Source organism: Atractosteus spatula, chromosome 7 (assembly GCF_055471065.1).
Source record: "Atractosteus spatula isolate fAtrSpa1 chromosome 7, fAtrSpa1.hap1, whole genome shotgun sequence".
Taxonomy (NCBI): Eukaryota; Metazoa; Chordata; class Actinopteri; order Semionotiformes; family Lepisosteidae; genus Atractosteus; species Atractosteus spatula.
In genome coordinates this window covers 62297002-62314059 of record NC_142712.1, presented here as the reverse complement: position 1 = coordinate 62314059, position 17058 = coordinate 62297002, and the positions used below count along the sequence as shown (strand labels likewise).

The window sequence follows — 17058 nt, the reverse complement described above, 5'->3', positions numbered from 1 at the left end:
CGATGGACAGACCCCCTCTGTTGCCTCCTCTCCCACCCCCTCTTCCACCACGCACGGCCAAAGCTTTTCCTCCTGGTGTCACTGATCATGACAGCCACAGGCCATCTCGGCATGGGGAGAACTTTCAAACCAGCAATATCCCCGAATCCCAACATGCAGTGGTTGCCTCACGGTGTGTTGTGTGCAGAGACACAATGGGGGGCAGGTGACATCATCTGCTCTTCCCAACTAATTCATTTCCATTCCACACCCATTGCGTTTTCTTTGCCTCTTGCTTCTTGTCAAGCTGTCCCCAATTGTTGTTTGCTATTATGACAGCAGTAACAGCTTCCGAAAAAGAAAGTGGATGTTGCTAAAAGATATCAGCCTCTCAAAGTAATCTGGGGAATCTCTTAAAAAACACGAACTACAGTCTCAGATCTTCTATACATTTCTTCACTTGCTCACACTTCACCAGAATCAGAAAAGCTACAGCTCTGAGTCTTCCCTCAACTCTCAAGTTGTGCAGCTACAGTGATACCCTTGGGATGGCTTACGTATGTTAAGTGATTTATTCTCATATTCTTTGTGATTTGAGAACTCTTCAGGAAGGTACACACAGGATATAGGAATGATCATATTTGCATTTCTTAAGAGTTTCGACTCTGCTGTGTAGCTGGCAGAAGCTACAATAACCAGGAGTAGTTTCACCAGAAACCATGACTTCTAGAAAGGCCAGCTGGAAAGTTTGCCTTTTTTTAAAAAAGATTTAGAAACAAAGAATGAAAAATTAATCCAAGTATCCAAAGTAGATGTAAAATATACACAACAAACTGTATTTTTTTGACTCGTAATGGTTGGATATAAAATGTATTGGAGCACCAATACAAAATAAGAACATGGAAGTTTTTTTTTTTGCTTTTTCCTTTTTGTTTTTTAAAAAAGCCACAGATTATTCTACAGAAAGCAAAGGTCTTTGTACAGAAAGAAGCAACAGTAGGGTTCTTCTCATCTCCTACATCTTAATAAAACTTGCAGCTCCAATTCATTTCAGAGGCAAAAATAAAAAAAAATAACAGCTGCCAACTGCTAACCTATGACACTACAGATACACAAAACATAGCTTTATATTTAAAACACAGGATATGTAAGAAAATGTCTTTTGAAAATTGTGAAAAAAGTGCAATACAGGTTTGACTGTCTACAACTTAATAGTTCAATTCCCCAATGGGTCCTTTTCTCTTTTTTTTGCTCAGCTTTGAACAACATTTCTAACATTTTGTATCCATAAGTAAAATTTCTTACAGTTATATTAACATTCATGAGGATGTACATTATGAGAAACATGATATTCACAAAAGTAGACTAGTATTATGATTTCAATGACATTCTTTGGGTAGAAGGGTGGAGGAAAACAAGTTTAAAACATGAACATGAATTATTTTACATTTCAGTTGTTTACAGAACTCATTTTGTTTCTTCATATAAAAAGCAAACGAAGCCTAAAAACCATTGTCTGGAAGTCCCATTCAAAAGGCAACACCCTTTGCAATTTTTTATTAAAAAATAGAAGTTCCAAATTTGAAAGTGACTGCCTTCCCCATAAATGTTAGAAACTACTGAAAAGGCTTGTGTCCTGAGTTCTTCCGGTTTAGGAATGGGTCACAGGTATCTGAAAACAAAAGAAAGTGTGTTCTATAACTGATGTTATCTAGGATACTTTCCAGCTAGTGCTGACTCGGGAAAGATCTCTCCTGCTTTAATCGAAAACACGCTTCGTTCCTCCTGAAGGAAAGCTGACTCTCCGGGTCTGTGATCTTTCAAGCCAATTCTCTCCTTGGCCTCACAATCAACACCTACTGTCATCTACATCACATAGCTCTTCTCCAGACCAGTCCCACATAGAAAAAGCCTGGCTGTTTCCTCCCTGCCCTCTTCCCAAATTAGAAGCATTCGTCAGTCAACACCCTCCTCCAGCAAGCAGTCTGGCCCAGCAAGCAGTCTGGCCCTTATGAGCACTGGCTGACCCTTTAGAAGATTTGCTGACCCAGGATGCCTTGAAATTGGGGTGCCCCACCCATAGATTTTAGGGACCAGTGCTTTTTTTAAAAAAAGTGAGGAAAGGTTGATATGAACAAAAGGAGAGGGAGACCCCAGGCAAAACTAGAGGCTCATACTGCCCTAGGGTATAACAGCATCCATAATTAACTGAAATGACCAATTTCACCTTCAGAACAAAAGTTAGCTTGAGAAATGAATTAAATGGAATCGCAGTTCTTGAAATTACTGTACAAAGCTACTGAAGGCTGTTGCTCTTCATGAAATAATAAGAATGACAAGTCAGGACCATGGAGATAAGTCTTTGAATGGAGACTCCCATACAAAACAGATCTAATTTACAATGGGGGGGAGGGAAATAGTTCCTTGACGTAACAATGCAAATAAAATAGAATAAAATTAAAAATACACAACATTCCCCCACTGGACAGAAGCTTAATGAGCTACGAGATTTCTTAGTGTTTCTCGCTCACATCCATGAACACGTCAATGATGGAGAGAGAACGAGGCAGTTTATATATATAAACTATATATATATAAAAAATAAAAAGAAAAAATAATAGAAAATAATAGTAATGTGGCACAATATATAACACAGAACAGGGAGACAGGCACATCATTCGCTCTGAAAGCTGGATACAAAATGGAAATTAAGAGCGAGGGATGTCCCGTGTCCACCTCATATGAAAAGGGGTGATTCATGAAAACGCACAAGTAAATGACACACTAACGCAATGTCCAAACACTGTAGGCCTGTGCCCAAGAGCACCAAGACAAAAACCGGCATACTTCTTTATTTTTTCCTTTTTCTTAGAGTTACAAAATGGCGCCTGTCTGAATAACGGTCTCCATGGTAACCGAAGGAAAAAAAAAAGCCTGTTTCCGCTGATAAAAATGAGACTTCCATCAGCTAATTGCTGTTTGTACTGAAAATCTTTGTTCTTCTTAAAAACGTGAGCTGTCTCTTTAAAACGGCCATCTCCTTCCTGAGAGTAAGTGAGGTGAGCCAAGAGTTTCAGTTTTTTTTTTTGAAGTTTTGCAAATCCTTTTTTTTCTGCTCCATTCAGGGAATATTGAGACATTCCATTTCGCTCAGGCTGTGGTGATGGCATTGAGGTCCTTCATCAAACCCTCTAGGTGGGCCATTTCCTCGGACAGTTCATCCGCCTCGTAGTTCTAAAGGAAAGGAACAGGGTTACTGCCGGGGATGGGGGTGGAGCTGGTCAATGGGACTGCAGCGCAAGGCCAGCACAGAATTAAAAAAGGCGGGAACATTAACACAGCCAGAGGCGACCATCGCCACAGCATCAGGAAGCGTGATGTTACAAAGATGCGCAGGAAGCACAACAACAAAACACAAGTCAAATGAGGTATTAAAAAAAGGGAAAAGGAGACCGACAAGAAGGCAGCCGATGGTGATTGAAGAAATGAGCAGAGAAAAAACGAGAGGGGAGGAACAAAAACAGACAGAGAAGAAGAGAAGGGAGATAAAAATAAAAAAAAAATAATTAGAACCAAAACTGAATCTGACTTCTTTGGTGGAAAAAAGTCTAACAGCCATTTCCAAAAATAAAACTTACACCTACAAAGGAAAAAAAAAATTACATTTACTGGAACAAACTGCAACTAAGCCTAAATCACATGCCTGATAGTAGAGCTGCAGTAGACTAAAGAAACTGTTTAAAAATACAACACTACCATGCATCCTTTCCAAAACTGAAAGAATCCAAAATAATTCAGAATGTGGCACATGGACAGCGTGTTTGCTGACAAGCTTTAGCTAGCTGGAGGTTTAAGACTGAAATAACACCTGCTCAACTCAGTTTAACTCATGGGTCTCAAACCCGGTTCATGGAAGGCCTAGTGTCTTCTGCGTTTTGCTCCAACTCTGTAGTCAATTAAGCAATTACCTAATTATTTTCTGAGCTAGGCACGTAAAAGATTTTGTTTTGAGCTCCTGTGCGCTCTAAACATTTACTTAATGAAAAGGTACCTTTAGAATTATGAAGTGAATTAAACATTTTTGATCAACTAGGTAACAGAGCTCAGGTGGAACAAAAACCAGAAGACACTGGGGCCTGCAGGAAATGAGTTTCACACCCCTGGATTAATCTGTTTGTTCCCATAGCAACATCTGCAAATTATAATCTAAAAATAACCGACAAACAGAGATTGAGATAAAGAGGAGAGTAGAACAAGTGACGGTGCTGAAATGGGGAAATTTGGAGGTGGTCTTTATTGACTGACTAGTAATTGGTTGATCACTAAGTACTGGGACGAAATGCAGAAACACTCTGCCAGAATAAATAACCAGATTCATTAAAATCCAGAAGTAAGGATCAAATTATTTTAAAACGAAAATATTTTGGCCAAACTGCCATGTTCGTATTGTTTAATACAAAATCAACTAACCAGAACAACTTGCTAGAGAGTGCATAAATTCTGATTGCTGCTAGCTCTGCACTTACACAGTACTTACCTACAGTCCAGTTCCAGGCTGTGCCCCTCTCCAGGCAGTGCATCCGAATGTATATAACAAAAAGTAATCATATTTACGGACTGTACTCACGCTCTCAACATCCTCCAGCATTTTGCTGGTCTCTGGCACGTCAGGGGCACTGGGCACTATGACGGGCATTGGTGAGCGTGTTCTGCCCAGTGTGCCAATGGAGGCTGTCTTCACTGAGTGCACCTGGGAAGCTGGCCCTAGAACAGGAGGAGAAACTGAGCAGCTGGAGTGGCACAATGACAGACTTGTGTTTGGAAGGGTGTGGAATAGGACAGTGTGAATGTGGCATAGGATACCAATCCCAGTTTTTAAGAAAGGGCTGGAGGAGGTTGGAATCAATTAACAGGTCAAAACAGGTCCGACAGGCCAAATGGCCTGCTCTCATTTGTAACCTTTCTTGTGTTCAAAGGTTGACTGCATGCCCACACACATGCCCAGCTACCAACTTTGGCCTTAATTTTCTATATAATATTGTTAAACCGTGAAACAATTGAGCAAGTCAAATGTCTGAAGTGTAGCAAGCGACAATGGCTCAATTTAGACAAGTGAAATTAGAAATACTGTCTGTGAAATTAAAGGACAGGGAGAACGATAGGTACAGTAGGAGCAGAACCAGTTCTTAAACCCAAACTGTTCCCTCACGCGACACTCCGCGCGCGGTGCCCTGACCCACTGCGTCATACCCCCCCAGTCTGAGCGCGGGGATGTCCCGCGGCCTCTCACCTGTCTGGGTGAGCAGTGGGGTGCTGGGCAGGGCGGGGGACTCGAACGAGGTGCCCGGGGCGGGCACTGCGGGCACGGCGAAGCTCTTCAGGGGGTGGGTGGGCCGCACGTGCGCGGTGGGCGGGTTGTAGCTCTCCTCCTCGGGGGCGGAGCCCAGGAAGCTGGCGCCGCTGTCCGGCTCGGGGTGGTCCGCGGCACAAGCCGGCTGCACTGGGACGGGCAAGGGGTCAGCGCTGGGCGTGTTCCTCACCGATTCTGCAAACACAGGCACACAGCCATTACAGCCCCCTGCCGCCGGTCACTCGCTCGTTCAGGCTCTGTCGTACATGACTGCCAGTCGTCATCGGAAGAACTTAGAGAAACCCACTCCACTACTGCAGATCTCCCTCCTGCCTTTAGCAACTGCTTAAAGACCTATTTGAGCAGTTTAGGTGATTCTGCCCCCCTCTTGTTTGCAAAATGTCTCATTGTAATTTACCAATGCATAAAAAAGTCAATGATTAATAATGGTTTCTCTATTCAGAATTTCATTAATCAAAAACAACTCGCTTGTCATCAAGTATTACTTTGCAGACAACTTCGATAATGTGAGGACCTTCATTTTTTTTACTGTTTTAAGCCATGGCGTTTTCTGTTACAATGGGGCAATTACATTCTTCATCATTGACTCAGTCCAAGTTCTACAATTCTTTGGCTTTGCTGATGGTCTGCCCTGACTTATCCCATTGAGTGCCTGGTGATTTATTTAGATCAGGGGACTGAGATGGGCATCGAATCATCAAATATATTAGATTGTGTTAGAGTAATACTTTAATATGCCTGAAGATAAAATGTCAATATTTAAAAATATCTATAATACAGTATGTGATATCTATAATATACTGTATGATAATCGGCGCACTTGGAATGTACACTTTTGCTTCCACTTCACATAACTAGTCATGCTAGTTGTGCTTTTTTTATTTACCTTCTCAACTGAATAAATTTGACCTATTATGTTAAAAAAAAGCCAATTTATGCTTATTGAGAGACTCCTGAAAGTGCTTCTGTGATTTTTCAAACAGCAGAAAGTAGGACTCTGCAAACCAGACTCGGCAAACAGCTCAGTTAGGCATTTCTGCTCATGCTTTTTTCCCCCTGATGTTTCAGTTTTTACAGCAAACAAAAAAATGTTTTCCATTTTTTTTCTGCATTACAGCCATTCATTCCATTTAACACAAATAAGAAACAACGTTCCCATTCGACCCAAATCATCTCCATTACTGTAACAAAGTCAGCTGTGATTCAACGAGAGCTGTCTCACCATTAGTTATTTGCAGTGGAAATGAAAAACAAACGGCCAACCCATTTAACTGCACTTTAGAAGGTGCGTGAGGCAATATCGCCTGTCAAGCGAACACATCTTTCATGGCAGAGGATGAGAAATGGGAAACTCGTCTCTGTCAGGGTTGACTGCCCATGTGGAAAGAAAAGTGTTTCTTTCCAAATACAAGCAGAGTATCGCAGAGGCAATGGAGGAAAAACAAAAACTGGAAGCCTGTTAAAACAGGGAACCTGGCAACCAACTTGAACAGATAACAAGCATGCTTGTTTCAGCAAAATTAAAGAATTAATGTACAGCTGACTGCAGTGCTTTTCAATCTACATTTATTTCCTCTAGCAGCTCCTCTTGCTATCATGTTTAAATGCACAGTGGTCTAGTTAGACAAGTTCCTACTGAAAAGATTTCAAAAGAAATGTTTTTTTTTGCACAAATCTTTTAATTAAACTGAAAGCTATATATCCGTTAAGAAATATATAGAACGTCTCCCACTCCATGCTCACTGTGTTGGCCTCATTAGAACATGTTTCATAAGCTACACACATGCATATATTTATTTAGTTTAATCTATTTTAATGTTTTTTATTTATACGAACAATGTCCTGAAGTAAACATAATGATTACAGAAACCTATTTCAGTGAAAGCCTTAACCACAACATTTTAAAATATTCACATTGCATTACTCTAAAAATATAATGACTCTAATAAATAATTAGATACCATCATTTAAAAAAGAAGGCAAATGAAACATTTTATTAGGAATCGTCAGTTCTTATCAAATGCTCCTGAACTTCAGTAGTGCATCAGCTAACATATGAAATAGGGAAAAAAACACAAATGTATTTAAAAACATAATGAACAGCACCTTAGGACTGACCATTCACGGTGGAAACAAACACAGAACTGAGCAGCCTTGCTGAAAGCCCCACTGAGGCACAAAGATGAGAGCTGAGCAGTCAGGGGGACTAAATCTCTCAAAGGGCATTTCCACAATCAGATATCTGAGATATTTGACGATTAACCAGATACTCACGGATGTCCACATTGCATGGTGATTTGGTACAAAGATTTTTTTATTCGCTGCAAAATATTGTGCGTGGACTCCCACGGTATTGTTTTTATTTTTGGATCTGGCGTGAGACTACCCATACACTTCAATAAGAGGCTCAATATTGTTCTGCAATTTCTTTTTTTTTTTAATACAGAACAAGATGGTTCGTGCTGCCTGGGCAGCCTGATTGGGACTTCCTATACGGTGGTTGCCACAGTAGCTGGTCTTCACAGGTGCTCAGAATCTCTCCCCGAAGCCCCCGCGCAGACTGGCAGCCTCACCTGCAGAGTGGGCCCTGTCTACATGGGAGATGGGAGTGGCGAGAGGCCGCGGGTTGATCTGATGGTGAAGATGGCTGCGAGTCGGGGAGGCCAGGCTGCCGGAGTGATAATGATGGTGATGGTTATCGAGGGAATGGATGGGGTGAGCACTAATCACAGCTGTGAATGAACACAACAGAGAGAGATGCCGTTTACAGAAGGAACACACACACTTGGGAGGGAGACAGGACAGGGTCAGTAAAGCCGGACGCTGGATACAGCAGAAAGCATCAGAACTGTATCAGGGCATGATCAAAGAAGGCCACCACACAGTTCTCGTCTTTTGTCAGTCCTACAAACTTGACTGGCGTGCAGTACTGCCGCCATGTTTTTTCTTTGGGGCAGGTTTTTGAAATTCTAGGTGGAAATGAGCCTTTTTTTCCCTCATAAGGCAGGCCCTGAAAAGGATCATGGGTGCAGAGGTTTGTTCAGCAGCTGGACCAAAATGGAATTACAAGTTTCTAAGTTATGATAAGTAAAACACCGCACTGCTGTAACCGAGGCAGAGCGGCCTCATGTGATGCATTGACCAATTTTCAGTGAAGAGGCTTTCAGTTAAATCCAAATTGCACTCTAAATTGTTCCACTGCCAATGGAAATGTGCAGGCGGGTAGAAAATCAATACTAGGCAATTCCAAGGCAATGAAAAATGTGTAGATTATAGTACTGTGAAATAATATGTGTCCTAGGAGAGCAGCCTCCTCTTATTTGCTCTGCTGTTTTTAAATTACAAAAATGAGAAAGAAAAGCACAGACAAACGATGAGCCTTTCAATATTAGCCCAGTAGGCTTTAATCATGAAGGTGTTAACATTGTGCCAAATTCTTCAGAGTTTTGGTTTGCGGTGCGGGGACATACTTTACGACCACCGACTCGCCACACATTCACAGCACACAGAGCACAGGAAGGTTAAACACTCCCTGAATGCAGTGTGGGAGCAGCAGCTCAATGAGACCCCAGGGCGGGCAGCTGGACTTACGCTGTGGAGGCTGGGCGTCAAAGGGCATCATCATTTTGGGTCTCATCCCCCGTCTCCCTGCCAGTGTTGACATGCTGTCTTCCGACTCGTGCCCTGCAAGCCAAACAAAACAGCGACCACCCTGTCAGCCGGATGTCAGACTGGGGCCCCTACAGCTTAAAATTCACCCCTGTGCTTAAACCACCACTGTTTGTAGAGGACGAGATGTGCTTTGTGTTTCATAATCCTGTTACATGGCTTTGCAAGCCAAGTAGATCTCTGAACCCAAAAGAACTTCCTCTGTGATATTGTGGGTCCCTTACAAAGCTGCTCAGATTCTCTAAATTAGATGAATCAGGACAGATCTTACCTTCATCAGACAGGACAGGGAATGCCTGGTCTAAAAACATTACCTCATGCTGTATTATATATCATAACAGACACTACAGTCTTCCCATCATAGCCTTGTGTTTTCTTTTGTATTTCCTATTGAAAATGCTGACAACACCTCAGATACAACTCGCTCGCTACAGTGCAAATAAGGGACTACAGACTTTTCTTCTCGGTGTTCTTTGCTCAATTAACCTCACTGTCACTACCAATACAGCAACCCTCATCCACACTGATAGCTGTTGACCCCTATGTCAAGTGTGTTAAACATGTTACAAAGATTTTAATGTGTTTAATGTATAACATTACCTGGGGTACTGTCTATACCTGTTTATATTTAATTTGCTACACATCTAAGGCAATCACTTAACATACATTGGTTTTACAAGACTTCCTTTCCTCCACTGGCTGAAATTAAGTTTACAGATTTCCTACTGTCCAAGGCATTCATGTTTGATTTTCCTTCTTGTTTTAATGATTTTTTTTCTTTCCATTTGCAAAGCTCGACTTCGTTTTCAATGAGTGCTTCTGTTTCACTCATCTTGCCAAAATCCCCGTTCTCAGTTAATTTCAAAACGGGCTGACTGGTCTGCTCTGGTGGCAGAGCTCCATGTACAGTACCATCTTCACAATGTTCTTCCTCACTCTAGAGGGCGGTAAAGAACTACGTCTTTGACAAAGCAATGAGGAATCATAAACTGGCCTGCACATTGTTACTAAAGGAATGCTCATGATCAGAATGTACAATACTGCGTATCTCAATGCCAAACCTCAGTTAATACTGAGTTAATACACTGTATATACTTCAAAACCCACTACCAATGGAATTCTGACACAAGCATTACCAAACCCATTTCTCCTAACATGATCTTCCAAGCTGACTCCAATATCTAGTATGTTTAAAATATTTTTCCAATCACCAGTGCCTTTCCTAGCTGTCAATCAGGTACAACACTTAATTGCGTTACCAATACCAAATACCAAATATTTAATTTTATAAATGTTATTTTTTGGCGAGGATTGTCAAAAACACATACAATAAATTATGGGATTTGGGCACAGTATAATGTGAATGAACTGGAATTAAAATACAATGACTACAGTACATGCAAAACTGCTTGAAGCAGATATACTGTCAATATACCTTCAATACTGTAAAATATTCTATCATTGTTCTGAAAATGATACCAGAAATGTATAAAGAAATGGAGTAGAAAGTTATTAATATTACTGCTTTAAGATTTTAAATAGATTGCAGGGCTTTGGGTGTTATGATGGTTAAACGCAGATTTTATGTTAAAATTGAACAGAATTCGTTTTTTCAGGCTGCTTTGCATCAGCTGCTTCAGTTATTAAATAAGTCATCCATCCATCTTCTTAACACTTTATCTAATGCAGGGCCACAGGGGAGCCCAATCCTATCGTGGCAGGATATACCCTGGACAGGACTCCAGTCTCTCACAGGGCACACACTGACACACACAGCAGGACTAATTTGACCAGATGCCAATTAATCTACCAGTATGTCTTTGGAGTCTGGGAGGAAACCGGAGCACCCGGAGCAAAGCCACATGTACATGGGGAGAACATACAAACTCCACACAGACAGCGACTCAGGAATCGAACCCTGGGCCCCAGCGCTGCAAACAGCAATCAGTATGAAACTAATCCTTACAAAACAGTGCTAAAACATTCTAAACCAAGGGTCTTTGAAGCCAAAACCCCCCGACCAATAACACTGTAGGGTTTCCTAGGATCTGTCCTAAGCTGGAGACACAATCATACCCGTTTACACAGGAAAAAAATAGAAACTGCAAAGGTTTTTCTATTTTGCGCCCACACAGTCTGTGGAAATGTCTGCTGTTGATTAACTTGGGCTACGGCTGCAGAGCCGGATTCTGGTGTCTGCAGGCCCCAGGCACTTTCACTCCGACATGTGCAAAAAGAGGCGTAAACGCTAATTGAATGACGTCGCCTGACATGATGCACTTTAAACTATCCCAATGCTGAACCTCATGATTGATGGAGCGAGTCGAGTGACCATCACGTCCACACTTCTAGTTTCTAGAACAGCCGCTAGAGGACGTATGATTATTGATTTTGAGCACCTATTGTCGATCGCAAGCGTTTTGTTTCAACTCGTTTTCCGTTAGTCACTAGTGTTTCCCTAAAAATTTTGTAGGCCCTGGGCACCGTGCCCTACAGTGTCAAATGGGAAATCTGGCACCGTATGGCCACAACCCCTGGATAGCTGGTTAAGCCACCAGAGAACCCCTCCTGACCAACACTTCCCCCTGGTAGAGTTCACAGAAAACATGGCAGCATGGCAGTGTCTTTCCTTGTCCCCGTGAGAAAAAGAAAGAGCAGTGTGATGCAGAGGCGCGCAGCTGTGGGAGCGATCTCGGCGGGGCCGGCTGGCGGCTGGGAGATCTCACCGCGGTAGGAGTTGCGGCGCTGGTGGATGGTGTTGTCCACGGCGCTGTCGACGGGGGTGATGTCCTGAGAGGTGCGGGGGATGGGCGTGTCGGTCATGACCGGGTTGGGCTCGGGCGACTTGTCGATGGGCTTCAGCTCCAGCCGCTCGTGGTGGATCCACAGGTCTGGGGGTTTCAGGTCCTTGGAATTGCCCTTGTACTTGTGGGAGCCATTGGCCGACTTGCAGGCCGCCCGCTTCCTGCCGAGCAGAGAGAAAGCCACCGGGTTCAGGAGGAGGCAAACCGAGCTGCACTCCACACCCCGAGGCTGAGCAAGGATCAAACACCGCCAAACACAGGGTACCACAAAATCACACCAGGTGTCCGACACGATAGCGTTTTAAAGGGGGAGCAGCAACCCCATTTTCCTATTTCGGGGTTCGAAAGAATCGTCATCGATGAGTGCATTTCAAACCAAAACAAAAGTAAGATGTACACAGCAACTTGTAAATAAACGAAATTTCCAGGTATGTACAGCACCATACTGCTGTCATTGTCCGCGATTCAGAACGAGGCAACAAAACCTCTGGTGACGTGTAGCGGCCCTATCACATTGTAAACATGCAGGCTTGTGAATACTTCTCTTTTAATCCAATAGATATATTGCTCTCGACTGCCGAGGTGGTTTTCCGATAAATACTACTTACTTATTAACTCTGCATGCAGAACATATTGGAACATTTCTGCAGTGAAACATCTGCTGCACAAGCTGTATTATTCTCCTTTATAAATCGCATTACATTACAGTGACTAGCGAGCAGGAAGGGCCGCTTCACATCACAATTTGAACAAACTATGGTATTTGCAATACCATCAATTAATTTATTTTGTTACCAAGATTTACTGTAATAACCAGTCTGAGAAATGAGGACTGCAGTTCCCCTTTAATGTCAACCATTCAAGAGCACATGAAACACAAGCTCAGTCTCCAGCCCTGTCACATTTTCAGGTGCAAGTTTGGCTGGAGACCTCCTAGAAACCAGCAACAGAGCGGAGAGAGGGGGAGCTCAGATGGATTGTCGGGGTTGTGTTAGACACCTACTTCTTTTGCTGGGAGGTGGTGCGGCGGGTGCAGATGACGGCCACCACAACCACAATGATGATGGTGAAAGCTCCCACAGAGATAATGATAATCAGCAGGATGCTACTGTCCAGAGAGGACGTCGGGCTCCCGGAGAAACCCGTCTTTCCTGAAGCACAGGAACAAAGTGTGGTCACACAACAGCGTAGGGATCCCTTATGGAACTATTCCAACTCATTCACAAATTCAGAAATGGCTTACTGTACTTCTCTTGGCTGTGGAAAGGGAGCTTCTCCCACATTTAAAATGCCAGCATAAAACCACAAATTTTAAACTTATCTACAGATTTTATCGGATTTTATCTCATAACGCAGAGTATGAAGATGAAGATACATACTGTAGATGTTATAAAAGCCATTATTCATGCTTCCACAGCGATTCAGAGTCAGAGAAGAGACTGACTCCAGCCATGTTAGAATAAAGACTGCCATGTGACTATCACGACCCTAGACACAGGACAGTTTTTGTGCAGATGCGGAGCTTTGCCAAACCTGTTCTAATGTTACAGTGCCACTATTCCAATGTTCTTGCACAGATGTGAACAATTTACCATGACATGCAAAAGCACTATTAAATATTTGTTATAGAATTAAAGCATGAAGCAGCCACAGTGACAAAGTCTTCGCCTTGCGTCCTGCTATTTCCCTTCTGCTTTTTTTCTTTTTCATTTTCTGTCCTTTGGGAAATTAAAGGCATAGCAAGAAAATGAATAAGTAACAACTGGTTTCAGCATTTCGGGATCTTCATTAAGATTTTTAATATTTAGTTCTGTGGTTTCTAAATGGTTTACAGCTTATCCCTGCCCACCAGAAGCAAGTGGAGATTGTAAGAATGACAACACTCAGCCCTTAAAAAGGTAGTGTGAAGAACGCACCAGCAGGCCAGAGACGTGCCTTATTGCTCCTGTGAAGGGAACAGCCTCATTCTGCAAAAGACTGATGTTGTCTTGGTGTAGATGGGTATACATACAGTATATATTTAACCTGATGTCACGTGTGCAAACCCAGCCAAGAGAACAGGGACTATTTGAACACAATGAACTACATTACATAACAGAGCAAAGCCTGCAAACACTTCCACCTCTGTACAGGGAAAGCATTTCGGAGAAATAAATAGATCTATAACAAAGCCTAAGAGGTGGGAAAACAAAAACAATCCGCTTATTACAAAAACAGCCAATACATGACTCATTAAAGAGATCGCACTATTGGGAGAATATCCAACAATATAGTCAAGCTGTACAGCAGGTTAAAAAAATCAATTGCAGAGTAAATCCACTTGAGGCTAAATGAGTTCACATAATATTTAAAAATGCTTAAGAAAAACCTTCCAGTTGATGCGAGATAAGCTGCTTTCTGTTGAATATTTTTCGTTTGCTGATGGTTTCCACCTCTTAAGTGTGATTTATAGCTGATACCCATCACTTATCCCAGAGTCTAACTCCCCTTTCAGTCCTGCAGCTTCTGAAACAATAGTGCCGCACGTGGTTCTGCATTTTGCCAAATGTTGAAAGAGATGAAGATGTAGTGTAAAACAATCCACAGCTACAATATTTGATTTGCTAAACCAGAACGGAGTGACAATGCAACAAGTCTGTGGTGTCTGTAAGAACGCTAGCTATGAGCCGGTGGATTGAAGAGCTACAGGAACGGCAGAAGTAAAGGAGTACATTACCGTGTGGGGAGCCCACACCATGGTCTGGAGAAGTGGGTCGCCCACCTGGCTTTACTGGGGAACTGGCTGGATACACAAACACAGGAAACACGGTTAAAAAGCGTCCACAAGCACAAAAAGGATTCACCTGGAGATAAACAATACATACTGTATGCTGCCCCTCTAAATATGTTTGAAGTGAATTTATTAGATGAGTGACAAGAGAACAACCCAGTGATAGCAGACAGATACAGAGCGAGAAGTTATTTTCCTTTATGGGGAAAAGTCGGCATTTCAGCATCAGAAATGAGAAATTCACATATGTTTTTTTTTAATCTTCAAATTAAAGATATAGCCAGAATGTTGGGTACAGATGAACTGGGCTGAAAGTAATCTCATCCTACAGGTGTTTTTTTCTTCTCCTAAAAATCTTATTCTCATAATGCCATATGATATGAATCATAATTATCATAATGAAGTAGCTAGATGACTTCACCTCCTTCATACATTTTTTTCCCCAGTGCAAGGCAGTGCTCTTGTCCAGGTGCTGCACTCTGGCTAAGTGATGCTGAGGAGTGGAAGTCTCCCTGATAAACTAACAAGACTTTTTTGCTGTTTTTAGAACGCTCGTCCAGAAGCATGACATGCTTTGAATCACACAAATGTTAAGAGAGCAAATACCAAAATGTGACAAAGACGAGACAATAGAAAAATGGAAGAGAAACACGAAGTGGGGTCTCTGAGGCCCAGAGAGGTGTAAAACCCTAACCTTGGTTTTTAAATACCCTGACAAGAATAAACTCTGCCATTCTCCAGCCTATACATGTACTGTAATCCTCCATAACCCTCATAGCTTAAACCTGCATTTTCCATGGCTCAATTTTGATGTGCAACATTAAACAAAATTTCAAGGGAAGCTTTAGTACATGAAATCAGCCAATCAGAAGTAAGAATCTTAAACGTTTTCAAACCTGAGCCTACAATAACTAGCAGCAGTGGTAGTACTATAGCAGAAAGAATAACAAGAATACAATTTTATTTATGAGAGCTTTTCTACAAACTCAAAGTACTGACACCACATCTTGCAGGTCTTGATTTCTCTGCTAGAACAGGGTCAGTAAAACCAGAAAAGATCAGCTGTCTTCTCTGGGCTTTCAGAAGCTGGCTGCTCAACTTATTTCACATTCACACCACATGGTAACAGGAGTCTAAGCGCGAACTGTAACTTCAAAGGACCAGATTTGCCACATTTCCTTATCTCCTCTAGCCAGCTGGGAATCTTGAGCCGAATCAGAATGTCCCCCCCTTTTTTTTTTGGATGAGGTTGGAATTTTTGCCTGCAAATGAGGAGGACAGTGGTTGCTTGGAAACAAACAGAAAATGACAAAGAGAAGGAAATCGGAAAGAAATGTGAAGACTGGGAGATGAAGGAACAGAAGAAAGGTAACGTTACCTTGGTCATTAGCCATTTTGTCAGAAGATTCAGCTAACAGGTCAAGCACAAAAAGCAGGGAGAGAAAATACAAAGCAGTTCAGTTAGAGGGGAAAAGCAGGGAGGAAGCGAGGCAGGGCTTTGAAGAAAAAAGCTAATATGGCAACAGAAAAACTTCTGAATGGACTCCTTCAGTCTCACAAACCATCTCTGATGGCTCATGAGCTGAAAAACTGCTAAAAGCAAAGTGAAAAAACACAAACGGAGCTGAACATGACAGCAGGATCTGGGGCACAACTAAATCACACTGTTTCTTCTGCATCCCATCCTACTTTATAACAAAACAGTGTGCTTCTGAATAATCTCTGGATTCTTTTCAAATGCAGGGTCAAAGAGGTGGATTCCGGAAAAAACAGATTCCTCCAGTGAGTAATAACAGCTCATTAAAACAGCTTTAAACACAAAGCTACTACAAGTTAATAGGGCGATAAATATCGGAACTGCTGCGGGCTTCTCCACTGAACACCTTGTATCAGTCCAAATGCGCCATACTAATCCAAAACAAACTCTACTTGTAAAAACATGAAGATTAAAGCTAATATTTTTTTTATAGTTACGACACACAAATTACAGGTCGTGTCTGGTTGCACAATTTCAAGCCTGTTTCCATGTTGCTCCAATTAGATATAAATTCACTGGAATACATTACCCAAAGCTAAAGTTCCCTGTAAGTTTCCACTTCTTTGGATTGTAAGCAACAGACACAACAGGAAGCAGCAGTAAATACTGCCAAAGCATAGCTGGCATGCCACTGTGTGAATGAGCGGGGAAAAAAATAATTTGGTGATTCTGACATACTGCAGTTTAAAACCCATGTATCATCAAATGAACTATCAATAATCAAATGAATGATCAAATAATCCTAATCTCATCCTGTTGGGTGGTGCAGTCCAAGTAGCATGCTGCTGTCTAGGCGACCGCGCTCACAGAAGCAGCAGGTATACACTGTGTGGCTCCACTAGCACGCAATCCTCTGGTGACAGAAAGGCATGCACAAGAGTTCATGAGTGCAGCAGTCCAGTGCCAGCGTTCTCACAATCCTCAAATG

At 42.2% G+C, this 17058-nt stretch overlaps 1 protein-coding gene across 6 annotated transcripts in view; it reads right to left on the bottom strand.

Moving 5' to 3' along the window:
* Positions 1 to 788: 788 nt before the first annotated feature.
* neo1b (neogenin 1b) overlaps positions 789 to 17058 on the bottom strand; it is a 198515-nt gene continuing 182245 nt past the window's right edge. For 3 of the 6 annotated variants that reach the window (XM_088922350.1, XM_088922351.1, XM_088922352.1), the window contains exons 21-28: positions 14540 to 14605; positions 12827 to 12974; positions 11746 to 11984; positions 8942 to 9034; positions 7924 to 8082; positions 5270 to 5524; positions 4607 to 4743; positions 789 to 3213 (exon numbers count right to left, since the gene is read on the bottom strand). In XM_088922350.1, coding sequence (XP_088778476.1) covers positions 3130 to 3213; positions 4607 to 4743; positions 5270 to 5524; positions 7924 to 8082; positions 8942 to 9034; positions 11746 to 11984; positions 12827 to 12974; positions 14540 to 14605 — 1181 coding nt within the window. In that variant the 3' untranslated portion in view covers positions 789 to 3129. Of the gene's footprint in view, positions 3270 to 4606; positions 4744 to 5269; positions 5525 to 7923; positions 8083 to 8941; positions 9035 to 11745; positions 11985 to 12826; positions 12975 to 14539; positions 14606 to 15971; positions 16005 to 17058 lie in introns of all 6 variants that reach the window. The other 3 variants (XM_088922355.1, XM_088922353.1, XM_088922354.1) reach the window with 3 other exon arrangements.